The following is a 16,849-nucleotide window of genomic DNA, read 5'->3' on the forward strand; positions in this document are numbered from 1 at the left end:
AAACTAATTCTGACCAATTATTAAATAAAATATCTTAGTTGTTTCTGTATTTCGAATTAATATTATATTATTTTGTTCCTTCAAGACTACACGATATTGCATATAAGATTATTTTTTTATTCAAATTAAGTGAGAGCGACAGTTAAATATCGGTAAAAGAAATTTCATACTAGTAGATCAAACAAGTCTCCTCAATTAATATTGTATTACTTGTCAATTCTACTCAATGAACCAAAGCTTTTATCAAGTAAACAGACCAGCCACTAAAAAATCTCTCAAAAACATCAATGAAAATAACGATCGAATTTAATTCGGTCGCTAAAATAGAGACCGGATTTATTTCAATCCCTATAGTAGTGACCGATTTAAATTTGGCTCCTAATATAAAGACTGATATTAAATTCAGTCCCTATTTTAGCAACCATAAATTCGATCGCTAAAATAAGGACTGAATTTAAAATCGGTCGCTATATTAGCGACCTAATCAAATTCACCATCTGCCTGACAAATGCACCACTGATTTGGTCTATTATAATAATATGTATACTACATAAGTCATATACACTGGCGATAAAAGAAGAAAGTTCCTAGAGAACATGCCCTGGTATGTTGCTCCTCCTCGTACATCGAAATTAAGCATACACAGAGCAGAAAAGAGAGCTTAGCAACTAAATTCATTTGAAACAAATGAATCATTATAAAGATTCCTCTAGTTGCAGTCTCATTTCGATTCACTCAAGTAAACTTCAGGATTAGTAATGTACTGACTAGTATTCATTGGCTTTTTTCCTTAGTTCATTGAGCTCCCTCTCAATGTCCATGTCACGGAAAGGGGAAGAGATATTTGAGCTGCTAACGGCAGTTCTACCAGCAGGGAGCTCCCCTTTCTGTAGATGAAAATGCACATAAATGGACAAATAAACTATTCCTCAATCACCTATTCAAATATCACGGTAATTGATTCTGATAATGTCAGAAAGTAAAATGCTGCAGCAAATAATTCCTAGCAAATGTCACGCTAAACAAACAGGAACAATTGGTTTTTCAGATGTGTAACAAGCTGATATAAAGGGCATTGTCACAACTCATAAAAAAAAGTAAAATATTTTTTGAAAGAAAAACCTTAAATCTGAAAAATTTATTCAGAGGTTGCTATGATTGCAAGACACAATAGTTAAATTTTTTTACCGGGGACCTCCCTGACAATTCCTTCTTCAGCGTTGCAAGATCATCCTCTACTGATGAGCTCTCAAGCAGTGCAAACTGCAGAAGGAAAACATGGTGTTCATTAAAGCATCAAAACAATCTTGCTTGCAAGGACTAACTGTTTTCTACCTTTCCTTCTAGATCATCAGTTGTCAACTGATTAAGTGCTTCTGCTTGGGATTCCATAGCCAATACTAAAAAGAGAAGTAAAGATCTGATTAATAAACTTCAGATGTGTGCTCGTTTGCCTACTCTTAAATTGAACCTACTATATGTAAATTATCACCATAAGAAAAAATTCATAATAGAAATACTTACATGAAAAAAGAAGACTTCTAATGTTCAAAAGAAAACAAAATATGAGATTTCACAAAAAGAAAATTGACTAAGTTCATGATTTACCACTACTTCAGTATTAAGTTGGAGAGCGTAAGCAGCATCTCGAATGTTACAGAAAAATCCCAGTGAATGTGCACACGAGTTTACAGCAAACAGCTCATGCAAAGCTGATTGCTAGGAAATTATCTTACACAGCAAAAGTAGATGCCGTATTACACTTTACGACAGGAGTTAAATCAACTTACCTTTTTCCTCCATCTTTTCAAATGCTGAAAGTGCACTGCTTGTATCGACATTTCCCAGCATTTCACTAACTTTTGTTGCAGTTCTAGAAAAATAAAACCACAAGACTTAGCATGACTGATCATGCAAGTGTTAGAATGTCTCTTGTTAGAATAAATAGAGTGCAGACTTTGCAGATTGTGCACGAGCTTTCAGAGTGTCTTTCTTTGACCTGGCCTCCTGTATCTTGCTCTCTAAAAGCTACAGAAAAAGGAATTCAGAAAACACATTTAACTATCTTAATATTGCACTTATCAAACTGAGAAAAAAAAATTGTGAAGCACATGCAAGATGCATCTTGGCATACCATAACTTGAACTTTCAACATCATTACAAACAAGCTTCACCTAAATTACTAAAGTGTTGAACCCAAGGTTTACAATTTCCGTTTCAATATGGGTTTTGATATCCACTCAGAATGATACAGTGGAACCATGCTGAACTTGGCTCGGTTCTTCATGAGTTAGACCATGATAACAGTTGTGCATCCAAGTCAATGAATTTAGGATCAAATCTGAATCTATTTGATTATAATTAAGGCCTGATTATATCCCTAATGGGAGGAATTGGAATTCTTAACTAGATTAACTGGGAATTAACTTGATGATTATTCTTTCATTTGTTCTCTTTATGTTTCATTCATCGTTCTCTGTCTGTTCAGAGTTATTTTGTACTCATGCCCTTTTTCCTTTGGCCTCCAGGTGCCCAAGCCAAAGGTGGTTCCTTAATGGCCGTTAGAGATCCTGCTCAGAAGATATCCTTGGTGGTCTTAGTCGTTTATATGTTCCTATCTGTTATGAATGTTGCATGCATTTTAAATTAAGTTATATAACTGCAATTCCAGCATTTGGAGGTGACTAAAACTTTTACTCATTTAGTTGTGCTATCATTCTGTAACTTGTGTCTTGCATTTTCAGATTGATTTCTAGGTAATATTATACGCTGGTTGCTCTAGATGTGATTTTTTTTTAAAGCAAAATATTTATTTAAAGTTTTCTCTGTGAGATTTTTGTGTCATGGTTAGTGTTGTCTTTTGTTACTTGGTGCTATGGTGATTTTATTAAATATAAATTAGGATGTGTACATATTCTGATATGCAAGTGTTGTTTTTCTACCATATTGAATTGGAAGAATTGTATGTATAGGAAATGCAGAAAGAGAGAGGAAACACAACATAGGGCATATTTTTTTTAAAAAAAACGTCATTATATTTTTCCTAAATCTATCTGGAGATTTTTAGATGGAGATGTATGATGGATAAAATCATTAACCATGATTAAGAAAGGGAAAAAAGACGGGTTAGTAGACTAACCCATTACCTGAAAATCACATTAGTTTGACAGCATCCAACAGTGCTGCCAAAGTATGAAATACCAGAATATTGGCAACTTTCCAAGCAACTAGAAGTGTTCATTATTTGTAGAAAACTAACCTGAACAACCAAAATTTCAACATTTGTAAATTTACTAATCTTGTATCTTTGGTTAGGTTAGTGGTTCAATTCAGTTTGAAACAAATGAGCATTACTAAAGGCTACAACAACAAAAGAAAGAAAAGGAAAGAATAAAATCAACACAGTTAGGACCTTCTTACCAGATTTTTTGGATAGATCATGAAAACTAACTAACCTAGTAGAGGAGCTTCTTGAGCATGAGCAAGGACATGATTTTTCTAATTTTTCCAGTAGACAAAGATCATATATATATAAGATCATGCAAGATTGAGAGTTGCTTTCCATTCAAAAGTACCATCAATAGTGTCTAGTTAACAAGAAAAGGATGCAGAGGAAATCAAGATCTTAGGAAATGGATCACGTATGCTCTCTGTTATACCACTAACAGAGAGGAAATCAAGATCTTACCATCAATAGTGATTGAGAGTTGCTCTCTGTTGCTTTCCATTCGTGTCTTAGGAAATCAAGACAAAGATCTTAGGGGGTGTTTGGTTGGGGGTTATCATTGATAACCTTGGTAGGTTATCAACAAAAACCTTGTTTGGTTTAGGTAATGAGTGATTCCCGGTAATAAACAATTCCCGCCACGTCAGCAAAGTCGGCATGCAACCCGGAATTGCATTACCTCCGAAATCTAAGGTTTTGGACGATGCCGGGGTTATCAAATTATTTATTCCAAAATTACCCTCGTGTGCGGCTTCCTGATCGGTCTGGTGACCGATCAGGGAACCTCCTGATCGGTCTGTAGACCGATCAGATCATTTTCTGATCGGTCTACAGACCGATCAGGAGTTTCCCTGATCGGTCAGGAGGTTCCCTGACCGATCAGGAGTTTCCCTGATCGGTCCAGAGACCGATCAGGAATATACGTGCCGCAGCATAAGCACCGCAGGCTAACATTTCTTATATAAATATATATATATATATATATATATATATATATATATATAGAACGAGATAGAATTAAAATTTTCAATCAAATATTTAACTTTATTTTAATTATATATATATATATATATATTAAATTTTAAAAAATTTCAAATCAATTATATTTATTTATTACATATTTCATCAACTTATTATTTATTAATATTATTAATTTAATTTAATTTATTTTCAAAAATTAATTGAATATCAAATTCAACTAAGGGTAATATAGTAAATGTTAAATTAAATTATAGTATTACCTTATTGAACCAAACAGCGTTATGGTTATATTTTATTCCCCATAACCTTGGTTATGTGATTACCAGGTAATCACATAACCAAGGTTATGTTTGATAACTTGAACCAAACACGCCCTAAAAGTATGTCAATAAAGTGAATATAGCCAGATAATCAGAAATACAGGTAAGAGAGAAAAATTTCTCAGAAAAATTAACCTGAAAAGAAAACCAAACTCATAGAGCAAATTACGTGACAGGAAACAGCAAATCAGCAAGATTCAGTCTAGCAAGAACTGACCTTAGTATTGGAGACAAGATTATCGACCACAGCTCTCTGTTGATCCAGCTGAGCTTTTAAAGAGCTAGCATTGTCCTGAAATGAATTAAAATAAAGAGAATCAGGAACATAACACGACAAGGAGATGTATTACAATTTCTATAGTACTCATATGTTATACTGTAGGACATTGGATCAAATGGCTTACTACATGGGCCAAAAAGGAGACAACAAGGAGATGCATGACAATTTCAACAGTTTTGTATAGTCTTTATATCAGGACATCCATAAGTTTGGGATGCAGTTCAGATTTGGCCATCACTTATCATGAGGAACAGTTGTAATGGACATCTTGATTATTTGAAAATATAAGACCATTCAAAATAAGATCAAATTTCTGATCAAAAGAAATAATACAAACTTCAACTTAAAAATCCCAGATGTTTGCATCAACATGAGTACTAAAGCAATATCCCTTAGCTTGCACTGTTTGTGCATTTGCTCCCTTAGATTTGATGGTTCAATTCCAGTGTATGACATTTATGTATGTAAGGTGGCTTCTCAACCTTTAAATATATAGAACCAAAAACAAGTTAATAAACATGAGGAGAGTTGTCGATAACTTGCTCAGTTTGTTTCTTTTTAGAATTAAGAAAAGAAAATTGCTCTAAGGACAACAATCCTTTTTAGGCAACATGCTTACCCTAGTAATAACTTAGAAGAACATGATTCTTGGCATGGACAACAGATCATTAGCAGAAGCTCAGATTCAGAATAATGATTCTCAAACACCAAAACTATACATTAAAAAACATCAACCAAATTGTATGATACTGAATATTCATTCCATCTTAGGACAAGCAAAAAAAAATATGAAGAAGAAAAATAAAGAACCTCCAAACCAATAACAGAAACAAAATAGCTAAATAGCATATGGATATTGAAGAATAACTACAATGCAAAATATGATAAACTTCCTGAGGATACCTACAGCATAAGATTTCCTCCTCTTGAGAGCCTCACGTGCAAGGTCCTCATCTCCTTTTCCAAGAGCAAGCTGAGCCTTTCTATACCTGCATTTAAAGAGAAAAAAATAATCAATGGGGTATCTTTGCTATAGCAACTGTTACATCTTAATTTGGAACACCAATACTACCATTCATCAGACGCCTGTTGAGTAGCTTTATACTTGTTCTCTAGCCGTTTCTGTGATGCTAATACCTTGAACATCAAAAATGTGAAAAATACTTAAATGGAAGAATAGTGATTCTAACTCATGGGCCACATATGAATGTTCTTGCAGCCAGATGCAGATATGGTGCAAGAACCATAACGAGAGAAGGTAAAAATGCTTAGTGGGCTACTTGCCATTATTTACAGCCAAGGCTCTCCAATGTGCACATACCCAGGAGGAGGCACATGCGAGTGCCACAGCTCACAAGACTCATGAAATATGCTTGGTGCATGTCGAAAGAGAATAATTTTAGTTGCTGAAGCATCTACAATGGAAGACCTAAAAGTTGCAAGTGCTATTTGTTTTGACATTGCCATTCTTAATAAACATATACTCCTACATAATATTGATAGCAATAATTTTCACATAATCTGAGCTCTCCTAGGATAGAGATTTGCTCATTTTCCCTAATTTTCCATTAGATGATATGGAATTTGTGCAACATTATCCATGAATGTAAAAAATGACTTGCAGACCAGTATGCAGATTTTAGTGCATCATATGCAGAAGAGAACAGATACCATCCACTCTAGATTTTAGTGTATCATATGCAGAAGAGAACAGATACTTCAAATAAAAAGTAAACTGGGCTACCTGTGCTGTAGCTTGGCGCATCTTTGTCAAATCATCATTCATTTCCAGAACAGCTTGGTCCAAAATCTTTTCTGGATCTTCCATTGAACTCAAAATAGCATTTGCATATGACTGAAAGGTTTTGACAAGGACAAAGTTAGTCAATGACTGCTTCATGGAGTTAAAAAGAATAGAAAAATACCAAAGAAAAGAAGTAAATTGTAAGGCAAAATCTGACCTTGACTACCCTTGCTAACCGATCAAAAAGATTCATCTGAACAACGAGAGAACCTCCACCATATGGATGACATTTCAGCTGCTTAATTCTGGACGAATTTATTTCTCTAGCTTTTAGGGATCCCACTATTATAAAAAAAAATAGGAAAAAACAATGAGTCTTGAAGATTTAACTGCTTGTATAAAAAAAAAAAAGTGCATTTATAATAAATTTTAATGATAGGGAAAAAAAATTGCTAGAGCAACCACCTATTGGTTAAATAATCAACACCATTCCTCTTTAGCAAACATACTTTGAATATAGACTATTCTTAAACACAATAGATGATGATAACAAAACCAAATCTACGGCTAAATTCTCCTTCACCTAGGTAATCAATCAATACTTGCCTATCTCATTATCATTTTTTATCATTCATTAAAAATAGGTCTAACGTTTTACTAAATCTTGAAAATCAAAATTGAATTATTGAAATTGCATCCTGCCACCATGCCATCATATCAATAAGCATCTATAACACGGTTATATATCACATCCATAAGCATTTAAACCAACCTTTATGTCGAACAGTTAATATCTCAAAACTGATGCATATTGCTGTTTCGTGTATATCAAAGAACAACCACTCGATTCAATCCTCGCTTCTACTCAATCAATAGCGAATTACCTGATTGCATACCTAAATGCCATTTTGAAAATTTAAACACCGTATACCCCAATTATAACCCAATTCAAGGACCAACAAACCTAAATTCCATGTACGTAGTCATGAATCACCCGGAGACAAACCAATAGAGAAAATAATATATAAGAAATTCCACAAACAAAAACAAAAGAAAAAAAAACTCCAAATAAAAAAAGGTAGAAGATTTTGATTAACTATCGCACCTCCTCCGTTTAAGAACGCGTTCCTCAGCATTCTGGTAACCAAAAGAACCCGCCGCGAGGGGGGAGCTCCATACGGAGAGGACGACGACGACGGTAGTGGCACAAAGCTCACAGACGCCTTCAACGCCATCCTCGGGGAGGGGAAAAAAAAGCACCGAGCCGCAGAAAAGAAGCCCTAGCTATACGGATCGACCTGCAGCGATTTCTTCCCAATTTCTTACCGGAAGAGCGAGCGAGCGAGCGAGCGAGAAGAGGCACCGCGTGCGGCGACTGATCACTCTGATCAATATCAACCATATGCACTTGATCTACTACCTCAGCGGCTCTGATCACCTGCCCACGCATCGGACGGAAGCTAGTAGCTAGCTATCAAAAATCACGCCGAGATTCGTGCCACATACGCTCGGCTCGATCCAGTGGCAAGTACAGGGAAGGTAGGTTCAGACGCATCGAGTCCATGTCTAACCATCGTACCATTCTGATCCGAGGGAACGAGATTCGTGTCGTATAAAAAAAATTGATTAATCAAGTTGGGTAAAATCAAGTTTGGGATGATCAATCCGTTTTCACGGAAATTTTTCATCGGCCATAGGATAAATCAGAGAAATATTTGCAGCGGATAGTTAGGAACTCAACATCCTTTAGTTGCGTGTCAAAAAGCCCTCAGGGCGTATCGTAGACGGTGGGTGCATGGTATCTCTGGCGTAATGGTCAGGGGTTGATTCTCAAGAACTGACGACCTGGAGTTTACCCCGCCATGCGCTTATGGCATGTGTACCTGCATGAACCTCCCTCCATATCCGTGGAACCGGCACTAGGAGCCGCTAAGGTAGCGGATCTACCTTTTTTAATTGCATGTCAAAAAATGATTAATCAGGCTGGGTAACGTCGAAATTGGGATAACCAGTCCAGTCTTACGAAAATTTTCTACCGACCACCAAGATTATCGAAAAGTGCTCGCAGCGGAACCCAACATCCTTAAGTTGCGTGTTTTATTTGAAGAAAAAATTTCTACAAATTCATCATAGCTAGGATTTGAATCACGGATATCTAAATGATAATTTAGATGCCCTACTATCACACCATAATCCGGGACAGATTCATATCACATAAAGAACTTGTATTTAATTAAAGTTGGAATTTTGAAGCTTTCATTGTCAAGCGTGCAGCCGTGCACAAGTCGACTCGGGCTTCTGGTTTCGGCGATCGAGTTCACAATGTTCATCGAAGACTCACTCGGGACTGATCTCAAATCAATATCCTGATCCTTTGCAAACAATAAAAACACGTACGCGCAGCACACACATGCAGAGTGCTTTCTTTCATGGCCACGTTGGTGCTTGCATAGTAGAGGAGAGGTGAGGAGAGGAGACGCTCGATCTGTGTACTTTCCCCAAGTTGCTGTCTCGCTAAACTCAAACAGGCCTACCATTTCCATGTCTGCAAAAGGACTGGCCATGTTGCAATCTTATCGCACAAGTTGAGTCACGCAGATTTGATTTTTCAGAAAATTCCTCACCATTATTTTGACCCTTTCTTGTCAAAGTTCCCCTAATGGGCTACAAAGGGATCAGATCATGACTGCAAAAGTAAAGTACAACAATAATTCCAGGTGAGAATTCCTCTCATTTATTGCTGGGTGTTCAATTCACACATTCCTCATCTCTCATCGCTGCAATGCTCAATCATTGCTTCATTATAATATCCATGCTTTTCTATATAATCATAATAATTATTTTCCGTGGTTACTTTATCGGTGAATTGACTAGTTTACATGATAACTGTAAGCAGCTCACGTCGTTAGAAGGCTCGAGTTGTCCTCATGCATCTTTGCTAGTTCTTGGTGTTTGTTTGTTTGTTTAATTTGTTTGTTTGGGTCTAGTGCTATTCGTTTTAATTTGTTCGAGACACTATATAGATAGATAGATAGATGGCCTTTAAAGATGCTTGCATGACTGTTGGAAGGGGGGGGCTAAATCTGAGGGCAAATGCATTTGCATTAGCAACGACACTTGACAAGGTAAAACAATTTCCTCAATCAATGTAGAGTAGGATCTGGTGCCTGGAGCTATATGCAAACCCTTTGCTCGAAACTAAGACATAATTTTGAAATGACACCATCAGCAACCTCTGTTTTTTTTTTCTCACTCATCTATTTGTATGTTTGCAACTAACCTTTATCTTCCTTTCCCCATGGGACACCGCAAACTTCCACCTCTATGTATACAAATTTGGACAGAACACATGCACGCAAGCACACGGCAAGCTTAATTAATCTCAGACTTGCTCATTTGCCTGCAGTATGAGATGATCCAATATCCATGCAGCTAGCTGAAGAGAACGTGCATGATTTTGGCATACCACCGTCACTGCAGTAAAAAGCTCCTCCAAATTAAATCCAATTGATCTGGTCTGTAATTTGAATCAGATAAAGGTCGGATGAGTTATTATTGGCATTAACGGAGAGACGACTGAGACATTTTTCTCATATGCATTTTTGAAAATGGACTCCCACGTGGCGTTGATGGATGACGATGATTGAGCCGACGGTACCTGAGTTCTGCGCACACTCAAATAAGCACACGGGTGTTAGAGGCCAGAAATCAAGGAAAAAGTTCCCGGAACAAATCCTCCGACGCTCAAGTCAGGTACTTTTTACCCAGAAGAACAATGTACGAAGGAGAAAGAAAGTAGAAGACAAGTGTGAATGTGCGAGAGAGCGTACCTGTGTGAGGGAGAGAACCTCCTTTTTTATATGACAGTGCGTACCTTCTAAAACCTGACTGATGTAAGAGAATGTCAGTTGTTAGAACTTGTCGGGTGATGGAGGACATGTGGCATCCTCCTGTAAACTGAAGGAAGGTTCCATTCGCAGATGATTGCACCGTTAGAATATTCCCTGACACTTAGCAGTTATTCTCTGACAGACGATTACGATTCTCAGACCTTGTTGTCATTTAGTGTCTTTTGTCCCGACCGGGCATGAATAGAGCAGCTCGGGATAATCAATCGGGTATAACACTTGGCCTAAACCTTGAGGATCGAGAGTCGTGGAGAGATCGATCGTCCAAGAGTTGACCGAAAATTTGCTGACCGAAAGTTTATCTTACTGAGAGCACTAGGCCTAAGTACAACCAGGCTGTGACAGCCCAACCCATCAAATCCAGGTCAGGTATCACCCCAACTGTTTACCAGGTGTCTCAGATCTAAAGTTCTGGTATCTGAGAACCCGATCGGGAATCAGGTTGCTGACGTCGTCATCCGATCTTACTTCCTCTTTCCATACATGTTGACTGCCCCATCCTTTTGGTTTCTGGCTGTCACGTCCCTTTGACTTCTGACAGTCACGTCACTTAACTTCTAATTGGAATATCCCCTTAATTTCTAACTACCTAATTTTATTGGACCCCACCGTTATGTACCGTATCACTAATAATTAGTTGTTTCCCACTCAATGTGGGGCATGCATGCAGTGCATCCATGTCTGATCCAAAGTCAGGTCAGCCACTTCCTTTCCTAGAATTGAGAAGAGTAATTTGCTCAAACAGTCACACTTCTCGCTGCCACATTTGCACCAATGAATTAATCTGTTCATCTCATGATTAATTATATTTACGAGGAATAATTTAATGTGCCTTGATACTCCAAGGCATTAGCAATATCTTAGGAAGCATATATAGCATGTGTATATATCCAGTTTTAAGTACAAATTGAACTCGCAAATTAACTTGAAAATAAATGCAAACATCAATCACAGTCTATATTTTAGAGCCCAAGAATATTAATTATAATTAGTGGCAGTTAATCCAGATTATTTTGGTTTCCACGCGTAAGCCCACACTACTGGATTCTCCTTCCACGGTAGGTACATGCTCGACGTCTCCCCCTCCGCCGGCAACAGCGACCATCCCAGCCAGTACCACTTCAGCAACGCCTTCAAGTCATCGATGACATCGTCGCTGACGCCGAACGTCTCGAAGCCGCACCGCTCCAACTGTCAGCACCACTGCCTCCCTCTCTCCCTTCGCTCACCGTCCACCACTACGTCTGCGCCGCCCTCGCATGCCAAGAGTCCGACAAGGCTTTGGAAGCACTCCCTCTCCAGAGCAAGCCGCTCGTTGCACGTCGTCGGGAAGATCTCCTCCATCATCTCGAAATAGGAGCCGTAGAACCGCAGGCACTCCTCGAAGGACTCCATGAACTCACCCACGGCGCCGAAGTCCGCCTCGTCCTCCACTACGGTCAATACCCTCGGCCGCAGCGCCGCCACAGCCCGTAGGAACGAGTCCCGCAAATCCCCGCACCCAGCTCTCCGAAGAGCGCCGACGCAGTCCACCGCGACGGCCTCCCCTTCGCGGAGCTCGAGCTTCTTGGGGCGCAGCGCGTCGGCGAGGTGCGGTAGCACGAGGGCGGCGATAGCCCGGAACTCGAGCAGCACACCCATAAGCTGCGCGAACTTCTCGATGCACGCTCCGATCTCGGCCACGACGCCAGCGGCAGTGGAGGAGACGACGGTGAGCCGGACGCGCGGGGTGTCTACGTCGGCGTGCGAGGCGAGGGCCTCGAGGAGCGTGGGCCACTGGGTGCAGAAGGTGTTGTTGATGTCGATGATGTGGAGAGCAGGCTCGCCGTCGAGGGCTTGGAGGAGGGCGCCGTTGTCGGCAATGTGGCCGAAAGTGGACCACGGGGCAACCTCCTGGAACTTGAGGGCGAGGTGGCGGGTGGAGGCGAAGGAGACGGTGCGTTCGGCGACGACGAGGGAGGTGCTGTAACAGTGGTCGCCGGAGGCTGTGGCTCGGCAGAAGAGGGCCTGCAGGAAGGCATAGGCGAGGCGCTGCTCGCAGTCGCCGTAGGGGGAGGCGAGTTCGTTGAGCATCTAGAGGAGGCGGTGCAGGTTAGCAGAGTCCTTGTCTGCGAAGGCGCGGGCGCAGTCGCTGAGGAGGTCGGCGACCCACGCTTTGGCAGGCTCGACGGATAATAAAGGTCGAGGTCGAGGTCGAGTTGGCGAGCGGACGTGATCAGAGGTGGTGGGTTCTGCATGTTAATTAATTAAGTTTCAGTCGATCTGGTCTCTCGGCGTCATGCCATTTATGTTTATGCCATCGGGACCGGAGAAGGTGAGTAATAAATAGACGTAAAGGCGTCTTCTGTCATCTTAATCTGTTTCGTTAAACTTTGAGAAGGAATATATGTAATAAATACTACAGAATCCGAGCTGATCTCTCCAGGTGATGTGTTGTCGATTTCCTTTTCCTTTGCCGCGTGCCGAATCAGCGCAGCCTTCTCCGAGCGCCGGCTGCCGGCTGCCGTCTCCGACGACCGACCGGCACAGCATCCAACAATTTCAAGGAATCCAACGCCTAGGAGTGCGCCGCCTCGCTGAGCGCATTTACAGTCAAATTGTTGCCTTCGGATAATTAAGAGGCAAATCGATCGAGTTCAAGTCTCATCGTTTAAAACTATATTTCTTTGCTTAATATTTAATTACATTATTATTTCGTATACGTAAGGTAATTTAATACACTACACTATAGCGTAGTGTAGTTGGTAATTCGAACTCTGATGAAGGTCAGAGTCGAGCGTGATGCCAATCCAATGTCAACTTCAATCGGCTGGCTACTAAAAAACATCCTTAGAAATAATTAAGTGCTGCATCGCACTATCAAATCTTTGCATTTGTCTCGTTATAATTAAAATGCTGTGTTATATATATATATATATATATATATATATATATATATATATATATATATATATATATATATATATAATCCTGTCTTAAGCCTATGAGATAGAAAATTAGGGATATGATATTCCTGTTGATCGCATGTAGATTTTATTCTGATCTGTAATATAGATTAATTATGTCAGTGTCGATCCAGGAAAGGGATCTCCAGCTTTAACCTTCTGACATTCAAGTCAGTCACCGATGATGAAGTAGAAGGCGGAGCAATAAGAATGAACAGTAACGAGAACAGTGTATATCACGTATTACCTATCTTCATCGATATTTGAACCACCCTTTATATAGAGCTCATATAACGAACGTGCACATTCTCGAAGGCGAGCACGTTTCTCCAAGTTTTCCTTGAAAAGACTTGTTAGTAAAGTGTCTCTGACACAGTACTTTAACAAGCCGAGCATATCTCTCAGGTAATAGTGAAAGTTTCTGTCATACGATCTTCAGGTTGTCCATACCCGGTGTCAGCATCACTAACTCCTAAAAGGATGTCGATAGATAACAGAGTATGCTGCTGCCAAAACTCCACTGTGCTTGTGTCATGTCCGGTTGGCCGGAACATCACTGTACTTGCGTCACGTCCACTCGACTGAGGCTTCACTGTGCCTGTGTCACGTCCGCTCGGTCGAAGATCCAATGTACCAATGTCGAGTCCTACCGCCTGACCGAACAGGGTAACCGCTCAGCCCAGCTTCTACACATCGTCTCTAGCGTCTACTCCCTTATTCATCGTCGACTGTTCGGCGCATGCCTGAGTCAGAGGTGGGGTTGGATCGGGTATCTTTCTTCTCGGTCGGGGCATTACCGTTCGATCGGCAGATAATAATTGAGCATTGACAGTCTTAACTTTAACTTTTACCATGACAACTACCCTCTACGAGGTAGGACCTCTTCTTATTACTGCATCAATCTATCTAAGAGAAAACTTCATTTTGTCCTAAAGTTGGTGAACCACAGACAAATGTATAGGAACAGACCAGCCATTAGAGGAAGAATTAGAAGATCATAACGGAGTCAAACCCCAAATTAAAGAATCTCCACATTAATTAATTATCTTCAGAGAAACGGAGTTTTAATTTAAACAATTTGGAATATTAAATGAAGCTGAGAAAAAGATGAACAGAAAGCAACAAGCGAGCCATCAGGGGCAATAACTAAAAGACTAAACAGGCAAACGCCCAAACAAGTATCTCGCTCCTTAGTTATTCCACCGATGAGGTTTCACAAAATGACAAGGCCAACACTAATTTTCTAATCATTAGAAGTTTGTCGAGGAAAAAATAAAGATCGTGCTGGAGAAATTGCCTTCAAAGTACTGTGGGCAAAAGCTAGGCGCTAGCTGTTTCAGTTCTGCTCAAAGAAAGGGGAAAAGCTCGGTGAGTTTTTTAGAACACTGGTGATGATAAACCTGTAGTACATATGATGACTGGTAGCGATCAAAAGTTATGCAATCTCTGCAAAAGCAAAGATGATTTTGTTGCAGACTCGCTTTATTGAATGATTGAACGTAGGTTATCATTTCCTACCAAATGCAAAGCTGGGAGATGAATCGATGAAGAACTTGACTCGTGCAAGTAAAATTTAACCATTAAAAAAATTTAGTGATCTTTTTTTCTGAACAAAAAAAAAAGAAGGCTGATACATTATATTGTTTAGTTTAATCCTAAACTTATCTTTTTGGAGTGTTTCTGAAGTTATAAACACCATCTGCACTCAGTTTTAGAAGCATCCTAATGAACCTAAAATAAATTTAAAATAATATTTTTTAAAAAATTATGAATTTTCTGTTCCTCTTTAGTTTCTTCAGGTCGTTCCATTTTTAAATGAGCATTGTAGAAGTTCCTTATGAGTAGTCTTTGCTTATGATATTCGTAAAACAGAATATAAAAAAGTATATATGTATTCTATTTTATAATTCAAAGCTAACAAATATATTTTCTTATTCCATTCCTTATCAATTTCTTTAAATATAAATGAGTGCCTGAAACTTTAAATTGATGTAGAGAAAAAGAGGCAGAGGTTGCTATGGTAGAAATATACTATGAAAGACCTTCACTCATATGTCTTAAAGTGTGCATGTTCTTCGTCAGGGCTTCCCTTCTTGATGAATACTGAGAACAGCCATTATCAGCAACAAAGTTGGTTCCTGATTTTATTATATCCATTATCATCACACTTTTTCACCCTCTTAACCTATGCCTGGGATATCATTTCACTGAGGGACCAATACACCAGAGTCATTAGTAGAGTTGCAAAAGTTTGCCATCCCAAGGAGTTTTTGACTTCGCACATTGTCTACAAACATTGCTTCCTCTAATGTTGTCCCAAAGTATATATTACAGCAGAAAATATGTTAGAATTCAATCAAAAATCTCATATGGGAGAGATTTATAAAAGATCATAGGTGAATGTATGATATCTCTGTTAGTATGAGGTCTTTTAGGTAGAATCTAAAAATAAAGTCATGAGAGTTTAGTCCCAAAGTGGACAATATCATGTCATTATGGAGATATGTGAATATCCTTTTGAGTACAATAAAATATGAACAATTTATGATGCAACTAATGCAAGGGGATCCAGGAATACAGCTAGCCCGACACGCTCGTACTCCATTATGTGCCTTGACAAGGAGCGACCAAGCCTTCCAACGAGAACACAATCAATCGATTTTTCTTGGCATAGCCATCTTCCATCCTATACGTGGTTGCGGCCCAAATGAGTCTAGAATTTTAAAAAATCATAACTTTTGATACAGAGGTCTACAATTTATTATCAAATATAACTCATAACCCCTATCTTAGGTTAAAAATGTCATTTAAGACCATTTCGAAAAGAAAGAAAAATCAATAGTTACATAAGATAATATATTAAAAAAAACTAGGGAGTACCATTAACCTAGTTTTATTTAATTAAAAAATATTAGACAAATATTGAATTTGAGATAACCGATTTAAGTCTTACAAAAAAATTTCTCCGACCGCTAGAGTAAATTTAAAAACGCTCACGGCTAACATCACAAAAGTCTAATATCTCATAGTTACATGACTCATTTAAAAGAAAAATTAAAAATTACTATAAATGTATTATAACTGAGGATTGAATTATAAATATCTAAGTTATAATTAATTTAATACCCTTATGTCACACTTTAGCCACGGGACCCATTTTAATTAATTAATATCATAAATATGATTGTGAATAAGACTACTAATTAAAATGACATATACCAATTGGATGTTATTAATAAGATTAATTTCATGAATATGTCCTATAAAATATTCGTATATTCAACTACCTTACCGATGAGTTAGTGCATAAATTGTTGACTAATTAATTCTCGAGTATTCTTGTGTAAACTCTTAGTTGACCAGAAGTTAACGGACCTATTAATTTGAATGAGATCCGTGATTAATCCGTCCTACTAAATAATTAAATAGATTAAGTTGAGTTTTA

At 38.7% G+C, this 16,849-nt stretch overlaps 1 protein-coding gene and 1 pseudogene across 1 annotated transcript; both read right to left on the reverse strand.

Annotated features, from left to right (window-relative positions):
- Positions 1-498: 498 nt before the first annotated feature.
- LOC122004868 (probable membrane-associated 30 kDa protein, chloroplastic) lies at positions 499-7,938 on the reverse strand. Its single transcript, XM_042559694.1, has 11 exons — positions 7,657-7,938; positions 6,769-6,893; positions 6,552-6,662; positions 5,880-5,944; positions 5,715-5,796; positions 4,745-4,819; positions 1,958-2,028; positions 1,791-1,873; positions 1,336-1,400; positions 1,189-1,263; positions 499-887 (listed from the first exon to the last, which is right to left on the reverse strand). The coding sequence occupies exons 1-11, from the start codon at positions 7,784-7,786 to the stop codon at positions 768-770; spliced, it is 1,002 nt and encodes a 333-aa protein (XP_042415628.1). The 5' UTR covers positions 7,787-7,938; the 3' UTR covers positions 499-767.
- Positions 7,939-11,467: 3,529 nt separating this feature from the next.
- On the reverse strand, positions 11,468-13,958 carry LOC122007379 (annotated as a pseudogene).
- Between the last annotated feature and the right edge of the window lie 2,891 nt (positions 13,959-16,849).

This window comes from Zingiber officinale, chromosome 7B (genome assembly GCF_018446385.1).
Source record: "Zingiber officinale cultivar Zhangliang chromosome 7B, Zo_v1.1, whole genome shotgun sequence".
Taxonomy (NCBI): domain Eukaryota; kingdom Viridiplantae; phylum Streptophyta; class Magnoliopsida; order Zingiberales; family Zingiberaceae; genus Zingiber; species Zingiber officinale.